Source organism: Oncorhynchus masou, chromosome 12 (assembly GCF_036934945.1).
Source record: "Oncorhynchus masou masou isolate Uvic2021 chromosome 12, UVic_Omas_1.1, whole genome shotgun sequence".
Taxonomy (NCBI): domain Eukaryota; kingdom Metazoa; phylum Chordata; class Actinopteri; order Salmoniformes; family Salmonidae; genus Oncorhynchus; species Oncorhynchus masou.
The window spans coordinates 37,522,923-37,539,238 of record NC_088223.1 but is presented as its reverse complement, the minus strand read 5'-3'; the positions used below and the strand labels follow the sequence as shown (position 1 = coordinate 37,539,238).

The 16,316-nt window shown below is 44.8% G+C and overlaps 1 protein-coding gene across 1 annotated transcript in view; it reads right to left on the bottom strand.

The window, feature by feature from the left end:
• Positions 1–356: 356 nt before the first annotated feature.
• The window catches only part of LOC135550009 (voltage-dependent calcium channel gamma-6 subunit-like), a 51,501-nt gene continuing 35,541 nt past the window's right edge, over positions 357–16,316 (bottom strand). The window contains exons 2-5 of the mRNA XM_064980436.1: positions 10,214–11,099; positions 9,427–9,501; positions 8,398–8,535; positions 357–1,908 (exon numbers count right to left, since the gene is read on the bottom strand). Of these exons, the coding sequence (XP_064836508.1) occupies positions 1,685–1,908; positions 8,398–8,535; positions 9,427–9,501; positions 10,214–10,628 (852 nt within the window). The 5' untranslated portion in view covers positions 10,629–11,099 and the 3' untranslated portion in view covers positions 357–1,684. The remainder of the gene's footprint in view (positions 1,909–8,397; positions 8,536–9,426; positions 9,502–10,213; positions 11,100–16,316) is intronic.

Genomic DNA, 16,316 nt, shown 5'->3' with positions numbered 1-16,316 from the left:
GACTGGACTGACTTCAGCAAGTAAGATGAAATAAAAGCTTGTGGGAAGGGTGGGCTGAGGAGGTGGTTGGGGAGGTGGTGGTGGTGGTGAGGGGGGTTGTTTGAATTGGACAATGTTGGCGATGGGGATCACAGTTTGAATCCAAGGTTTGTGTTTCTTATAACCACTTCAGCAGGATTCACCACGCTCTAAATTTAGCGGCAGAGGGTGCCAACATGTGGGAGACAGTGGAGACAGAGAAAGCTGGAAACGGGTCAAGATGGTGCCTGGGATGTGTGTTGAAGATGATGGAGAGATGAACGATGGAGGAGGGCAGAGTGGGAAAAAAGACAGAAAAAAAGCACAAGAAAGGGATACAGTATGTTGTCTTCACATTTAATAATAAATCAAGTCTTACATACACAATTATTTCCATTGAAAACCACAGACACAATTTACCCTTCAATACCCATTGAAATACAAATATGCACAGGTTACCTCTGACAACTATCTCACTAGAAAAAGACAAAACAGATACAAAATCTTACAGTATTTATAAACGTGTGACATTTGGGTTACACAGAACACATGAAATGTTTTTACGTTATTCATTTACAACACTAAAGGCTCATATGACTTTGAATAGTGTATTTACAATGCAACCTTATATAACTGGTTAGTAGCCTCTTACCTCTTGAATAGGGTTTACGATGAAATTGCCTGTCCTTTCAGGCAGTGATGTTTTTAGGCAGTGCTGCTTTAATAATTTATTGTAATTTCTATAATATAGTCACCCACACACCCAGAGCAGATGGTGTATCTAAAATGTTAAGGGACATTAGACTCCAAAATCAAATTTTAGACTTCGAAAGTAGTCTAATGTCAATAGGAGTCCACACATCTTACACTACACAACTTAATGCAAAACAGAAGCTCTGCATATCTGGAATTTACATGGTGCTTGTCTTTTACATTACTTTTACATTGTGACATATAACTGAATTCACAAACATGATGGACTGGGACGTAGACTAATCTTGACCTTTGAGGTCTGAAAACATTTGGATTTAGAGGCTAATGTCTCTTTGATATATACACATCCATATATTAAAGGCAGTTGTAAAAACATTGCAATATCATGAGATTGTGTATGTATTTATTTACTAGAAACTCTAGAATTGTTGTACTGTACTTTCATTCTGTGAAATACATCTGAATCCCAATTACTATCCTTTAAGGATTATACTCTAATAAGACTGTCGATCAGAATATCATCAAAGATTTGGCAAAAATAATGAAGTAATGTTAACCAATTCAAAACACAACTGCAAAATGTTGTTTTTGTTAAATTCATTTAAAATGATTTTGAATTCAATTGAATTTCACACTTGAGAAGGGGGGGGGGACATACTGGCACATTACATTTTGCACATTCAATGTGAGAAAATGTTTGCTGTCAACTAGCACACAAGTAATTTGGCATTGCGTTAATTCTTCACCTTTCATAAGTCAAGAACAGTATAGTGTCCCTTCAATGACCTACTGATTTATGCAAAATGAGGAGAGAAAAAACATCCAAGACGATGAACAACTTGAACCCCTCTTTACACAACTTCAAATTATTCAATGTAAAATTGCAGGAGACCGTCCATTTCTCAACAGTCATAAGACAATACAGATAAAGTGCAATACCTCCTCCTCGCTACTAGCTATCACTTTCATTTTTGGGGGGAAAACACCTTCGCCAGGGGCTGAATGGTAGCGCAAGCAAGAGAAAGAGGGTTCCACCCAAAATAAGAATGGCCCCTGCAAACCCAACACAGGATACTGACCAAGACAACTCATGATGCAACGGCACCGAGTGGTCACTGGCTAGGAAGGAGAGTACCGACTGGTTGAAAACAATAAGAGACAGGAGAATCAAGAGGCCTAAGAGAGAGGAGGAAAGAGTGACAGAGAAAGGGAGAGAGAGAAAGGGAGGGATAAAGCACAAAAGAGAGAGATATCAGGGGCTTGGTGTGTGTGGAGTTGGTAAATACATTTTACTGGTGGGATGGTGGAGGTGGTATTCATAACTGTGATCTACTTCCCAGAGCATCAGAGTATATCAGGACTGTACAGATGCCATGACTAATGCCCTATGTATCTAATTAGTGGGCTCCCTTGATACCCTTGATACCCTATATGGTTTTTTAAAGGGTTGAGTACCGGTAGCTTTGTTTTTGCTGCATGCACAGGTTGACTCCTAAATGACTCCAAACTCTCTGCAACTGTCACCCCCGGATCTGTTTCACCTGTCGTTATGATTGTCTCCACTCCCCTCCAGGTGTCACCCATCTTCCCCATTATCCCCTGTGTATTTATACCTGTGTTTTCTGTCTGTCTGTGCCAGTTCGTCTTGTTTGTCAAGTCAACCAGCGGTTTTCTCTCAGCTGCTGCTTTTCCCCAGTCTCTCGTTTTCCTCGCCCTCCTGGTTTTGACCCTTGCCTGTCCTGACTCTGAGCCCACCTGCTTGACCGCTCTGCCTGTCCCTGAGCCTGCCTGCCGTCCTGCACATTTTCCCCACCTCTGGATTTTTGACCTCTGCCTACCCTGACCCTGAGTCTAGGGCTTGTCGATTTGGCCAAAATATGATATCATATGATATTTTTCTAATTTATGACGGTATTTGATGGTATTTTATATTTTTGATTAATTAAAGTTCTACAGTAGTGCGTGACGCTAGAGTGGCAACACATATATTCCAAATTATTTCAATGGGTCTTTCTCCATTCAGATGGTTTTATACTGTTCAATTCAACTTAATAATTTATTATAATAATATTTCCTGCATTGCCCTCAAGTTCTGCATTTCCTGCACTCATTTGAAATTATTTCCACACTGCCACGATATGGGCAAAAATACTAGGCCTTGTTTTTAACCAAATGTTGCAATACCGATTTAGATCAAAACTTTTGGAATCATTGAAATAGAATGTTTATTATAATTATATAGCTAGAATATAAATAATAGTGGGCACTTTGAATACAGTGTTGTTTGACTTGACAATGAATGAAAATGCCATGGACAAGTTATTGTGACAGGGTAGGCACCAAAGTGATGTTCAGTGTTTCCTAGGGGACCCTATAATCTCTGGCTACATTAAATCTTTATTCATATAGCCAACATATTGCTTTGCCTATTCATGCTTTGCCCGTTTCCTCTTTGATTTAGAAGATACTGTTGCACAAACAGCATGCTGATTTAAGCCTCCACCAGTACTGGTATCAGACTGTATTAGCTAGCTACGTTTGCTCTGACTTTTATCAGCCAGCTAACTAGCGATTAGCATTAGTGGCCAACATGATTTAGCTTAACTCGCTAAGAAAATACAAACTAGCTGTTTGCAGATGTAAGAAACACAAACTAATATTGTGGATTTATATTAAGATCAAAGTGGAAACAACTGGAAACAATTGTTGTCATCAACATTTTTGCATGTGCTGCATTGACCATGCAGACTGAATGAAAGTGTCTCGTGGTCAAGCAACAACAAATGGACTCCTTGAGTGACAGGGGGTGGGACTAGGTCTGTGTGGAAAGCGGCTTGGAGACAGTGGAGAGGGATGACTCAAGAAGAGGAATGAACTATAAAAATGGTTGTTACACACGGTGTATCACATTTAACAAACCAAACATTCAAATACCGTTATAGAAGGTAAAGTAAAAACCCAAACCATTCCGTGCATAAATACCGGTATATAGTGAATCGTGGTATACCACCCAGCCCTACCTGAGCCTGCCTGCCGTCCTGTACTTTTGCCCCACCTCTGGATTACTGACCCATGCCTGCCCTTGACCTGTCTTGTGCCTGCCCCCGTTGGATTATTAAACTGTTGTTAATTCAATGTTGTCTGCATCTGGGTCTTACCTTCAAACCTGTACGAACTGGCCATGACTGACCCAGCAGACCCAGGCCAGATGCACAACGCCATCTCCTCCCTAGGAGCCACCATTGGTAGGTTCGAGGAATTGCTCTGTGGCCTTATGGATGGGGGCCAAACGTTGGCTGACGCCATGAATGGGCGTTGGACATTTTGCTGGAGCATTTCCGCGGGTTATCTGCGAGGCAGCCTACCATGGTGGTAACCCCACCGCCTCTCATTAACTCAGCTGTGCAGTCTCATCGGTCACTCCATTCTCGGGAGCCCCACTTACCTCCCCAGGAACGCTTAAATGGAGAGCCGAGTACCTGTCGGGGCGTTTTAAGCTCAGTGTGCCCTCATCTTCGAGCTTCAGCCCTCCTCCTTCCCCTCGGATCGCTCCAAGATAGCCTACCTCATCACGCTGATGTCCGGTAGAGCTCTCACCTGGGCTACTACTGTATGGGAACAACAGCCGGCCATTTGCATTTGCATTTGAGTTTCAGCCTGCCATTTGCATTTGAGTTTGTAGGAGAGGTGAAGAAGGTTTTTGATGCCCTGTTCTCCGTGAGAGAAGCTGCCCGGAAGCTCATCCAGTTTCGGCAGAAGTCCCACAGTGTGGCAGACTATGAGGGGGATTTCCAACGTTTGCAGCGGAGAGTGCTTGGAACCAGAAAACGCTGTTCGATATGGTCCTGAACAGCGTCTCGGAGGAGGTCAAGGACGAGCTTGCTGCTCGGGAGTTACCTACGGATCTCGATTCCCTCATCGCTTTGACCATCTGAATCGATGCGCGATTACGGTAACGATGGAGGGAGAGGAAATTCGATTTCGCTTGCTCGTCCAGGGATTCCACCTTGCCTCCGAGTCATCCCGGAAGTCCCTGGCGGTCCCTTTGCTAAGAGAACCCGAGGCTTCCCGACCTCCCCCGAGAGTTGCTGAAGATGGCTGAGTCACCGCTTACCGAGCCTATGCAACGAGGCAAAGCTGGGCTGTCGCCAGCGGAATGGCAACACAGGATCAACACAAAGAGTTGTCTGTACTACGGGACTTTGGGTCATTTTGTGTCCTCTTGTCCTTTAAAATACCAGGCTCACCGGTAGGAGCGAGTACTCTGGTGGGCCATATGGGGAACTTTTCTGCTTCCCTTGCTCACACCCCTTTTCATGCCATCCTGCTGTGGGGAAACCAGTCTAAATCTCTCCGGGTCTTCATTGACTCTGGGGCCGATGAGAGCTTTTTGGACGCGACCCTCTCCATTCCCATGGATGTTGGAGCACTGGATGGGTGCTCTATAGTCCGGGTCACTCATAATACCACTCCCATCAACCTACGGATTTCAGGGAATCATAGCGAGACTATTCAATGTCTGCTCATCAAGTCTTCTCAGATTCCCGTGGTTTTGGGATTCTCCTGGCTCCAGCGACACAATCCCCTCATCAACTGATCTATGGATGCCATCATGGGCTGGAGTCTGTTCTGCCACGCCCATTGTCTGAAGTCAGCGCAGCCCGCTCCGGGACATCTTCCTGGGGGCTCAGAAGGTGCCCCGGATCTCTCCGCCATCCCTGCGGAGTACCAGGGACCTCCGGGAGGTGTTCAGCAAGGCCCAGGCCACGTCGCTTCCGCCGCACCAACCCTATGACTGCGGTATTGACCTTCTTCCAAGCACCACGCCGCCCCGGGGACGTCTGCATTCTCAGTCGGGTCCAGAGACCAAGGCTACGCGACCTACACTACTGTTCAAAAGTTTGGGGTCACTTAAATGTCCTTGTTTTTGAAGGAAAATCAAATTTTCTGTCCATTTAAAATAACATACATTTGATCAGAAAAACAGTGTAGGCATTGTTAATGTTGTAAATGACTATTGTAGCTAGAAACAGCTGATTTTTGGTAGTTACCCGCTACCACTCATCTCCTTGGCCTTCAAGCCGCTCCAGGGGGCCACTGTGTTTTCCAAGTTGGATCTACGGAACGCCTACCACCTGGTGCGGATACGAGAGGGGTACGAGTGGAAGACCGCCTTCAACATGGCCAGCGGCCACTACGAGTATCTGGTCATGTCTTTTGGCCTCACCAATGCCCCTGCTGTGGTCCAGGCTCTGCTTAATGATGTTCTCTGTGACATGTTGAACCGGTTCATCTTCACCTACATTGATGACATCCTCGTCTTCTGGAATCAGTTGATTGTGAAGGTGGAGAAGTGCGAGTTCCATTGCTCCACCATCCCCTTTCTGGGTTACAGCATCTCTTCTGGGAGTGTCCAGATGGATCCCGGGAAGGTGAGAGCGGTGGTGGATTGGCCTCAGCTTACATCCAGGGTGCAGCTGCAACGTTTCCTGGGGTGTGCCAACTTTTATGCCGTTTTATCAGGGTTTACAGCACCCTGGCTTCCCCCCTGACTGCACTCACCTCTACCAAGGTCCTGTTCACGTGGTCCTCTGCTGCTGACCGGGCATTCCCGGGACCTCAAACACCGCTTCACCACTGCTTCTATCTTGGTTCATCCTGACCCTTCCTGTCAATTCGTGGTGGAGGCCGATGCTTCGGATGTCAGAGTGGGCTGTCCTGTCCCAACGTTCTGCCCTGGACCTTAAGCTGCATCCCTGCGCCACCTTCTCCCACTGACTCAACGCCACGGAGAGGAACTACGATGTGGGGAATCGAGAGCTTTTCGCAGTGAAGATGTCGTTGGAGGAACACTGGCTAGAAGGGACGGAACTTCCGTTCATTGTATGGACCGACCACAAAAACCTGGAGTATCTCCGCACCGCCAAGTGCCTCAACTTCAGGCAAGCGAGATTGGCCCTGCTGTTTACCCGGTTCAACTTTTCCCTTTCTTACCGGCCAGGGTTCAAGAATGTCAAGCCGGATGCCCTGTCTCGTACCCGGTGATGGTACTCAGCTGGGGTATAGGAAAACAGGTCTGGGAGGGGCAGCGGTCCTAATGTTTATGCCTGACGCTGTCCACTCAACGGCCCTGAAGTGGGCCCATTCCTGCCACCCGGGTTCCCGGCAAACCTTGGCCTTCGTGCGACAATCCTTTCGGTGGCCTACTTTGGTGCAGCACGTCTTCCGAATCCATGGACTGCCAGTGGACATGGTCTCTGACCGGGAGCCTCAGTTCTCGTCTCGGTTCTGGAACGCGTTCTGCACCCTCATTGGGTCATCGGCCAGCCTGTCCTCTGGGTTCCACCCCCAGTCCAATGGCCAGTTGGAGCGAGCCAACCAGGATCTAGAGACTACTCTGCCTGATCTCTGCCAACCCCACCACCTGGAGCCAGTAGCTGGTGTGGGTCGAATACGCCTGCAATACCCTTCCCTGCTCTGCTCTGCTACGTGCCTATCTCCGTTTGAGTGTTCCCTGGTGTATCAGTCCCCGCTCTTCCCCAAGCAGCAGGAAGAGGTCGGCATACCTTCTGCCCAGATGTTTGTCCTCAAGACAACTTCCAGGTATTGACGACAAGTGGATCGCCTTCGGACCCTGGCTCCGCAGTACTGTCTCGGGTAGAAGGTATGGTTATTTGCCCCTCCGGGTGGAATCCCGCAACTCTCCCCCCGGTTTATCCCATCTCCAATATGATTAGCCCCTCTGCTGTTCATCTTCTATTGCCCCGTACCCTTCGTATACATCCCAGCCTTCATGTGTCCAGAGTTAAACCCATGTCTCAGTACCTGGTTGACTGGGAGGGTTACGGACCCAGGCCGTTTTAATGCCGACAATCCAGTCAACCAGGTATGCGCCCAGGTAAGACGTCAGGGGGGTTCCTGTCACACCCTGATCTTTCACCTGTCTTTGATTGCCCCCGCTCCAGGTGTCACCCATCTTCCTCATTATCTCCTGTGTGTTTAAAGCTGTGTTTCTGTCTGTCTGTGCCAGTTTGTCTTGTTTGCTAGGTCAACCAGCGTTTTTCTCTCAGCTCCTGCTTTTCCCCAGTCTCTCTTTTTTCTCACCTTCCTGGTTTTGACCCTTGCCTGTCCTGACTCTGAGCCCACCTGCTTGACCACTCTGCCTGCACCTGAGCCTGCCTGCCGTCCTGCACCTTTGCCCCAGCTCTGGACTTTTGATCTCTGCCTACCCTGACCCTGAGTCTGCCTGCCGTCCTGTACCTTTGCTCCACCTCTGGATTACTGACCCCTGTCTGCCCTTGACCTGTCTTGTGCCTGCCCCCGTTGGATTATTAAACTGTTGTTAATTCAACATTGTCTGCATCTGGGTCTTATTGTACCTTCAAACTTATTAGCAATATGGCGAAGATTGCGTACTCCTCATGTCCTCGCTCCTCTCTTCTCGTCTCCTTCTCAAAACCCATTAGATGAAAAAGCCAGTGGTCTCTCCCCTCTGACCTTCTCCTCTAATGGGTTTGGAGAAGGAGATGAGGAGAGAGGACATGAGGAGTATGCAATTGAGATCTTCCCAAGGTCTCATTAGACATGTCAAAATAGTAACATTTAATCATTGTAGTTATACATGTACAGTATGTCACCATGGCTGCCATATGTCTACTCACTCACCTGACAGAATGAAGCAAACCGATGCAGCCTTGAGGAAGAATGATTCTCCTTTGCTGAGGGCTGTGGTGATGCATATGGCCCCTGTGACCATCAGGAAGAGACCGAAGAGGGCCATCATGGCCGCCGCCACATTCAGACCTGGGAAGAGAGAAACGGTTATCGTCTTGATACAGGTATATTCCATTATTCATAGTACACTGGCACCAGGTACATTTGAGTAATTTAGCAGAACCTATTATCCAGGGCGACTTGCAATGAGTTCATTCAACTAAGGTAAGTAAAATAACCAAATAAGTTCAACCTTATTCAAAATGGCCAATCTACAAAAGGTAAAGTCCTTGCATCCACTTGTAATTCTCACAGATATTGGTACATCCCCTCACTGATATACTCTAGGGAAGCGTTTCCCAAACTCGGTCCCGTGGACCCCAAGTAGAACACATTTTGTTTTTTTGCCCTAGCATGACACAATTGATTCAAATAATCAAAGCTTGATGATGAGTTGATTATTTGAATCAGCTGTGTAGTGCTAGCGCAACAAAAACAAAATGTGCTCCGCTTGGGGTCCCCAGGACCGAGTTTGGGAAATGCTGCCCTAGGAGTTACTGACTTGCCTAGAGGATAACGGAAACGTTAAACATCGCACTCCTGACACGTAGGGCATCATGCCCATTGAAACTAACAAAGAATCCAGAAGATAGTTTATTTTGCGCATAATAAATCCAAAGAAAAGTAATTTGGCCATCAGTGCCCCTCTTTAAAAAATGTGGCGCATGACACCTCTGGTTTAGAGCTCACGAAAAAAATAAAAAGGATTTCACAATTTTCCCACATTGACCCATGAAGAAACAGTCCTACTGACTTCAATGCTATAACGGAAAAGGAGTAGGTGGAATACATTTTAGACACTTACTGCAGTCAATGGCTGACCCAGTGCAACATAGATGACAGACTTGAGGAAGAAAGAAAGTGTGTGGGTGGGTAAGGTGAGACATGGGTTGAAAGAAGGCAGGGGACAAGCTGACTCACTCTTTTCTGTTGTTTTCTGGAAGATGACGGCATTCTCTCCAGTGGTGTAGAACTTGAAGTAGGTGCAGTTGGATTCTAAAGGAGATAGGGAGAGACAAGGAACTTATTTGAAACAGATGGAGACCTTATCAACTTGCACATCACCATAATCTTATTGTGACTCATACGACTTGCGGCACACTAATTATTATGCATTCGTGCACATCGATGACAATGCCAAGGTTATGTCTTCTATGCAATTAGTGTTATGGCATCTTGTAGTCTGATAAAAGGTAGTTTATTCTACATGTAGACGGCCCTCTCTAGTAAGACATTTTAGTACAGTATTTGTGGGTAATACGTGTGTGAGTTTAAGGTAAGCGTCTATCCCTACAGAACGTAAATGTATATTGCAGTCCATCTGTGACCCAGTCTACACCTGAAGGCCAGTCATTGGATTATGGTTACAATATAAATAACTGATATCTAGCCGTAACTAACGGTGGGGCTATAGCTAAGTAATGATAGAATTGTCATTTCTGGCCTTGACATTTGGGATCGTGAAATTTGGCTGAACTACCCCTTTAAAATCTGGCATAAAGGGCCATAGGATTTGTCAAGAGAGCGTTTTGAATGTATGAGTTTGAGTGAATGCGGTTTGGTTTACACAATTTGCCAGTATGCAAAAAATGGGTCTGTGATTTCTGATAGGTGATTTTGTACAGATTGGATTGCATGAGTTTGAGTGGATACCGTTTGGTTAACACAAAATAATGTAGGCCTATTCATGCAACTCCAGAGCAGTTACCTCCGGGCAGTTCAGCCGGCCCACAGCTCTCTCGCTCAGGGTCTATGTCAGCCACCCACAGAGTCCGGGTGCATCCTTTCCACAGCCCGTAGTGTGCTGCGAGACATGTCTGGTTGTTGTAGAAGTTCTTGGGCGGAGACAGCACCACCCAATACTCTGTGCCCAAGCCCAAGACAGTCAACACCACACCCACGATGGCCACGAAGAACGCCAGCTTGATCTTGCCCTCCTGGACCTCGCTCATGCCTCCTGATGTTGACGCTTTTGCACGGCGCTTAACTCCCATAGCACCAGCCCCAGCCCCTCTGCCACCCATGACACCGGTCAGTCCCAGAGTACCTGCTCCGGCTCCTACTCCCGCCCCTGGTGGAATCGGCCTGCCATCCTCTTCGTGCAGAAAGAAGGTGGACCACATGGCTTTTCAGATGTTTACAATTGAAAAAAATATATATGAATAATGGATAAAGACAGGTAGAGAGTGTAGGAGACAGGGGATGGGTTTATATTGTGAGGTGGCAGTGGAGCGATAGAAAGGATGTTAGACAGGGAAAAAAGGGAAATGGGATTTAGCAGCACTGACTCCGTTTATAAAGCAAACATACCAAACCAACCATAAAAAAAGGATAAGGCATATAAAGGATTATCAGTGCAGAAAATATATATATTTGTGTTTTTTTTTGTTTTTTTGAGTCGGCACAAATCAGTAATAGTTAGGTATTAACACCAGACATCGAAAGCTTGATGTAAAAGGTGGTTTGTAAGAAGTATGCAATGAGCGGGTCATCATGAAAAATGGTTCAAAAGATCAAAAAGAGAGGTAGCTTCCGTGTAAATGTCGGGAAACTGCGATATGGAGGAGAAGCCAGGAGGGAGAACGCAGCTTATTCTAGAAGAAAAACCAAGAAAAAAACAACAACAATGAGTTTTAACATCAGTAGAAGAAAAATCTACTGACTTTAATCCATCACAATGTTAGTACAAACTAAAATTAACAACTGCCATATCACCTTATAGAGTCTGATCCAATCCAACATGTCAAGTATAATTTTGATGCTGCAAAGAACTACTTTCCAACTGCATGGTTGGATATCAAGTCTGAACCAGCACATGTTCATGAGTGCTAAATTGATACTTTCTCACCTTTTCATCGCAAATATTGTGTGCTCCAGTGGAGGTCAGTATCGTTTTAAGATGAGGGCAGACACAAAAAATGTTTATGAGCATGACCTTATTTCTATTACAGCATATTGGATGACTGTCATTCATATTTCATTCACCCAGCTCAATGTAACATCGATAGGTTTAGGCTACTACATGATACTCCAATTTTCCCTATACCCATCATGAGGTTGCTACAACCTAGCCTATGAATAAAAGTTTACAACATAAGTGCACAGGTCGAGAGAATGTTTTGTAATCATGGTGGCAGATTGTGTTACATTCAATACCGCCTTGCACACACTTTTGCCTGCATCTAACGTTTGCTGATCTAGGGTGTAATCATTAGTCCTACAGTTGAAAACGAGAGTTGCTTTTGGACAAATTCAGGTATGTCTATCCCTGTTTCGTCACGTTTGCTTCAGTTTAAGAAACATTTTTCAACAGAATTGGAGGAATGAATACACCCCTGATCACACACAAACACAGTTCACTTTCATAGCAGCCATAAACAAAGAGCATGATCACTTTGTTTGTTGAATTCCTTTTCGCATCTACGCGCGCTAATCCTCTTTCACCTTTTTCCTTCACTTGCGGACTTCAGTGCACAACACATTAGCTGTCTGTGACCAGGCAGAATTTTTTTTCAAGCCAACCCATAACATAACCGCTAACTGCTACACACAGCCTACATCGTTGTCACTATATTATCTAACGCCATAGTCAACATAGCTAATAGAACTAACGCATTAGTCAACCTGCTACAATCATGCAGTACAGTGTACAGTCAGCAATAAGTTTAGCAGTTACACCGGCAGGCCCCGGTAGCAATGAATTAATAAAACCCACCTTGACTTGGAAGACTTCCAGTATTGGATAGCCTTAGCCAGCTAGCTAATCTAGCACCACTCTCCATTTGAGCCGGGTGTTTGAGTAGGCTAAACTAGCTAGCTAAATACTGTAAGTGAAAGTGAAAAAATACTACGAAAACTAGCTCTCTCGTTCTCCATCTTCAATTCTGAAGAAATGTATTTGTTAACTGTAACTATTGTCTTTCTATCTCTTCGAGTCAATGCAATCTGTAGCTTATGCGCTCAGTCCTAGATTAATTCTCTGATCCTTTAATTGGGTGGACAAAATGTCAATTCATGCTGTAAGAGCTCTGATAGGCTGGAGGACGTCCTCTGGGAGTTGCCATAATTACTGTGTAAGTCTATGGAAGTTGGTGAGAACCATGAGCCTCCTAGGTTTTGTATTGAAGTCAAATGTACTCAGAGGACAGAAACTAGCTGTCCTCCGGCTACACCATGGTGCTACCCTACAGAGTGCTGCTTAGGCTACTGTACACCTTCATTGTGTGTTTTAATCAATTATTTGGTGACGTGAATATATTTTGTATAGTTTAATCTAAAAATTAGAGTTTTTTTTTGTTCCACTATTTTTATGAAATTCTCTGAGGTGCCTCCACTGGTATGCACATGTTACTTCAGTTACTATCATTTAAGTCAGCGTTGTGTTAAAGTCACTTACACATCTTAAAGAACTATATCTATATTTACTGTAGACTGAAAGATGGACAACAGTAGTAATTATCCTACACATAGCTTACCTTACAAAGAAGTCTAAGCAACTAGTATGCCAACTAAAAATAAGACAATGAAAAGGTTTCATCACAAATATTGGCACAGCATTACTGTTAACCTTGCATGGTATACAAATGGACAGCTTAATGAGAGGAAGCTCTGAACCATAGAGATTACAATTACAGATGCAAAACAGTCCTCTATGATTCAGTTCTGAATACTTAAAGTGATCTCGCAAGATTCCATTCAAATAAACTTATTCAATTACAATACCCATTGAAATATACAACAGTGTGATCAACATGAAATTGAAATCAGCAAAAACACAAACGGCAACAAATGCAGAGACCCCAGAGCAACATTCAAGGCCACCATTTGAGCATAAGCAATTCAGTTTATTTTTTCAGCGCTGTCATTAAAAATCTACAACGGACACAAATGAATTAACTTCTACTCATTTTGCTTTGCTATAGACTTTAGTCATGACCACGGTACGAATCATAACAATGATATGAAGAAGTTGCTGACCTGCTTGGTGTGTGTGTGTGGTTCAGTTCGGGAATGAAATAGGGCGAGGCGAGGAGAGGGAGTGAGCGAGAGAGGGATCGCAGAGGAAGAGAGGAGAGGAGGTATGGGCAATGGAAAGAGGGTGGAGGCCAAAGTAGCCTTGTGTTGCAGAGAGTTGATGAATGGGTGGGTTTAGTAACTATGTGGCCACATGCCTACGTGGTGTTTGAAAGTGTATATGTTTGTTTAGACATGCACGTATGGTTGTGCTGGAACTGTCTGTCTTTGCTGGCCCCTGTAAAATGTATTTGCAAGAATATGCGTCATGAGTGTGTGGTCTCTATATCACTCTATGTCTGTGTCGTGTGTGCGTGCGTGCGTGCGTGCGTGAGTGTGTGTGTGTGTGTGTGTGTGTGTGTGTGTGTGTGTGTGTGTGTGTGTGTGCGTGCGTGCGTGCGTGCGTGAGTATGTGTGTGTGTGTGTGTGTGTGTGTTTGTGTGTGTGTGTGTGTGTGTGTGTGTGAGCATGCACCCGTTACTGTGTGTGTGTGTGTGTGTGCATGTGTGTTTGCGTGTGCCTGCACCTGATAGTGTGTTTGTCTGAGTGAGAGAGAGAGTGCGTGTACACGAGAGAGTTTGGTGTGTGTGTTTCTTCATTCTATTTTTGACAACCACCTGTTAATGACATTAAAAAAAAGAACTAGAGGCACTGGACCCCCGACAAGGTTATGTCAGGAAAGAGGGTGGAGGTAAATTCCTGGGGCTTCTGCTAGTATTTTGTTGATTAAAGAATTGTGGCTGCAACACTTCAAAAAATAAACTCTGCATATAGCCTTGAAGGTGTGACGTAGGTGGAGCAAGATCGAGTAACGGCAAGGGGCAAACCAAATACTCTGCCTCTGCTGACAACTTCAAACCCACGATTTATCCATGGTCAATCTAGGTTTGTGTAGGAGACAGTATTATCTGATTACAGCTAAGCAACTGGACTTGCAGGATCTATTCACAGGGTTTATATCACTTAACGGTAATGTACCCTTGAGCAAGATCCAACCTGTATTGCTTGAGTTAATGCAAAGTCTATTTTAAAGCGGCTATATAAAGCGGCTATGCAAAAGTAAGTGTGACTTCTGTACATTGCCCTAGATAAAGGCGTCTTCTTGGCAGGAGGAAGAAGAAATGGGGACATTTTAGAAATGTACTTGATGTCTTCCATTCTAAAGGTGACATTATTACAATTGTTGCTGGGGAGACAATTTGGGAATGATTTGTAAAAACTCAAAATTAAGTTGACTCAAAAGTAAATGTCACTTTCTCCTGTATCGGAAAGTTGAAAGAAAAATGTGATCATGCATGTAAATCTTTTATGCCGCCACTGCCCAATGCAGAACCTTATACAGTGAGTGCAGTGGGGATGGCTGTTACCAGCACATACCGTTCAGATCCTATGTCCTGAAGCACATACTGTACAGTACACAACATAGGCATAAGGACCTCAACACCACACCACAACTCCCGATCAGGGGGAAAGACCTATGTAGTTAGGTCATAGAGGGAATCCAGGGATGACTGTCTCCAAACCTTGCTACACTGAAGGACAGGAGGAGGGTAATCAGTTAAAGCCAGTCGAAAAACAGTGATCCTGAAATGATTCATTGACTTGTTTAATGTATTTATTGCACAGGGTTTTGCATAAAAAAATGACGTATACTGTATGAACAAATAATTGTTTAACAAAAATACATGTACTGCTGGTATGTATATCTGGGCCCACATAATAACATATTAGTCTATAAGAATGCAACGCAGGGGTAGTTGTGACCTCTCTGGTCTGAACTGTGCTTCAACAGAGTTGGTCGTTATGCGACTGGAAACGTTTATTCACGTAGGGAAGTATTCTCCTGTCAGTGACAGAATGCTGCAGTCAGATGTGCTCAGCATTGTGATAAGTAATGAGAGAGACCGGGCCGTGTTCGAATACAGAAATGCATCCTTCCTTCCTTGTTTCCTCAAATATCTTTGAAATGCATCCTCCCTTCCTTGCGTCCTTGAGGCAAGCAGAGATTTATACGTGATTGGATAGGTGTAAGAAATGTTACCACCCCATTACTTTCACCAATCCAACTAATTGATATCTCTGATTACTTCCAGGAAGGTAGGAGGGAAGGATGCGTTTCTGAAGTATTAGAAAAGGGTCCTGGACTGCGACTTACTACGAAACTGTAGCAGCAAATTATCTCCATAAGATGGCACTACCAGTCAGAGCTTTGTGGGGCTGCAGTACAGGACAAAATGAGCCCCCCTGATTTAAAAGGCATGCATGGCGAGGATGAATTCTAATGCGTAATATGATTAGACCAGTGTGCGTGGGATTCATACGGGACAAAGTTGGGGTTGGGTTGCGTTGTGCTGTTGTGGTCTATGGATAATACATTACTATTATAAAAAAAGACTTCAAGTTGACGAAGAGCTGAAACATGTTGGATGGTCTGGTGTGCTATCTAAGGCTTGGAGTGGTACTTAATGCCTTATTTGGCGAGTATGGCATGGAGTTCTTTCTGAAGATGGGACCTGACACGGGAAATGTAAGGTTTATTATAGGTTAGCTGCAGTATAGCTGGAAGGATTGTATATGGTGTGGTATTAAGGTTTAGTAGGGTACATTCCATTGTGGTGCACTATGTGCTGTTAGTATGGCAGTGCATCCACTCCTCCCTGACTATGAGCTGCATTATAGCCAGTGGTAATACTGTGCTTCCTTCTCTCTCTGATTATATTAAGGTCCTGGCTGACGCAGAGAGAGATAAGGGGATTGCCACAGGAGGAGCGCCTGCCAGTTCTGTGCACTGTGAAGAA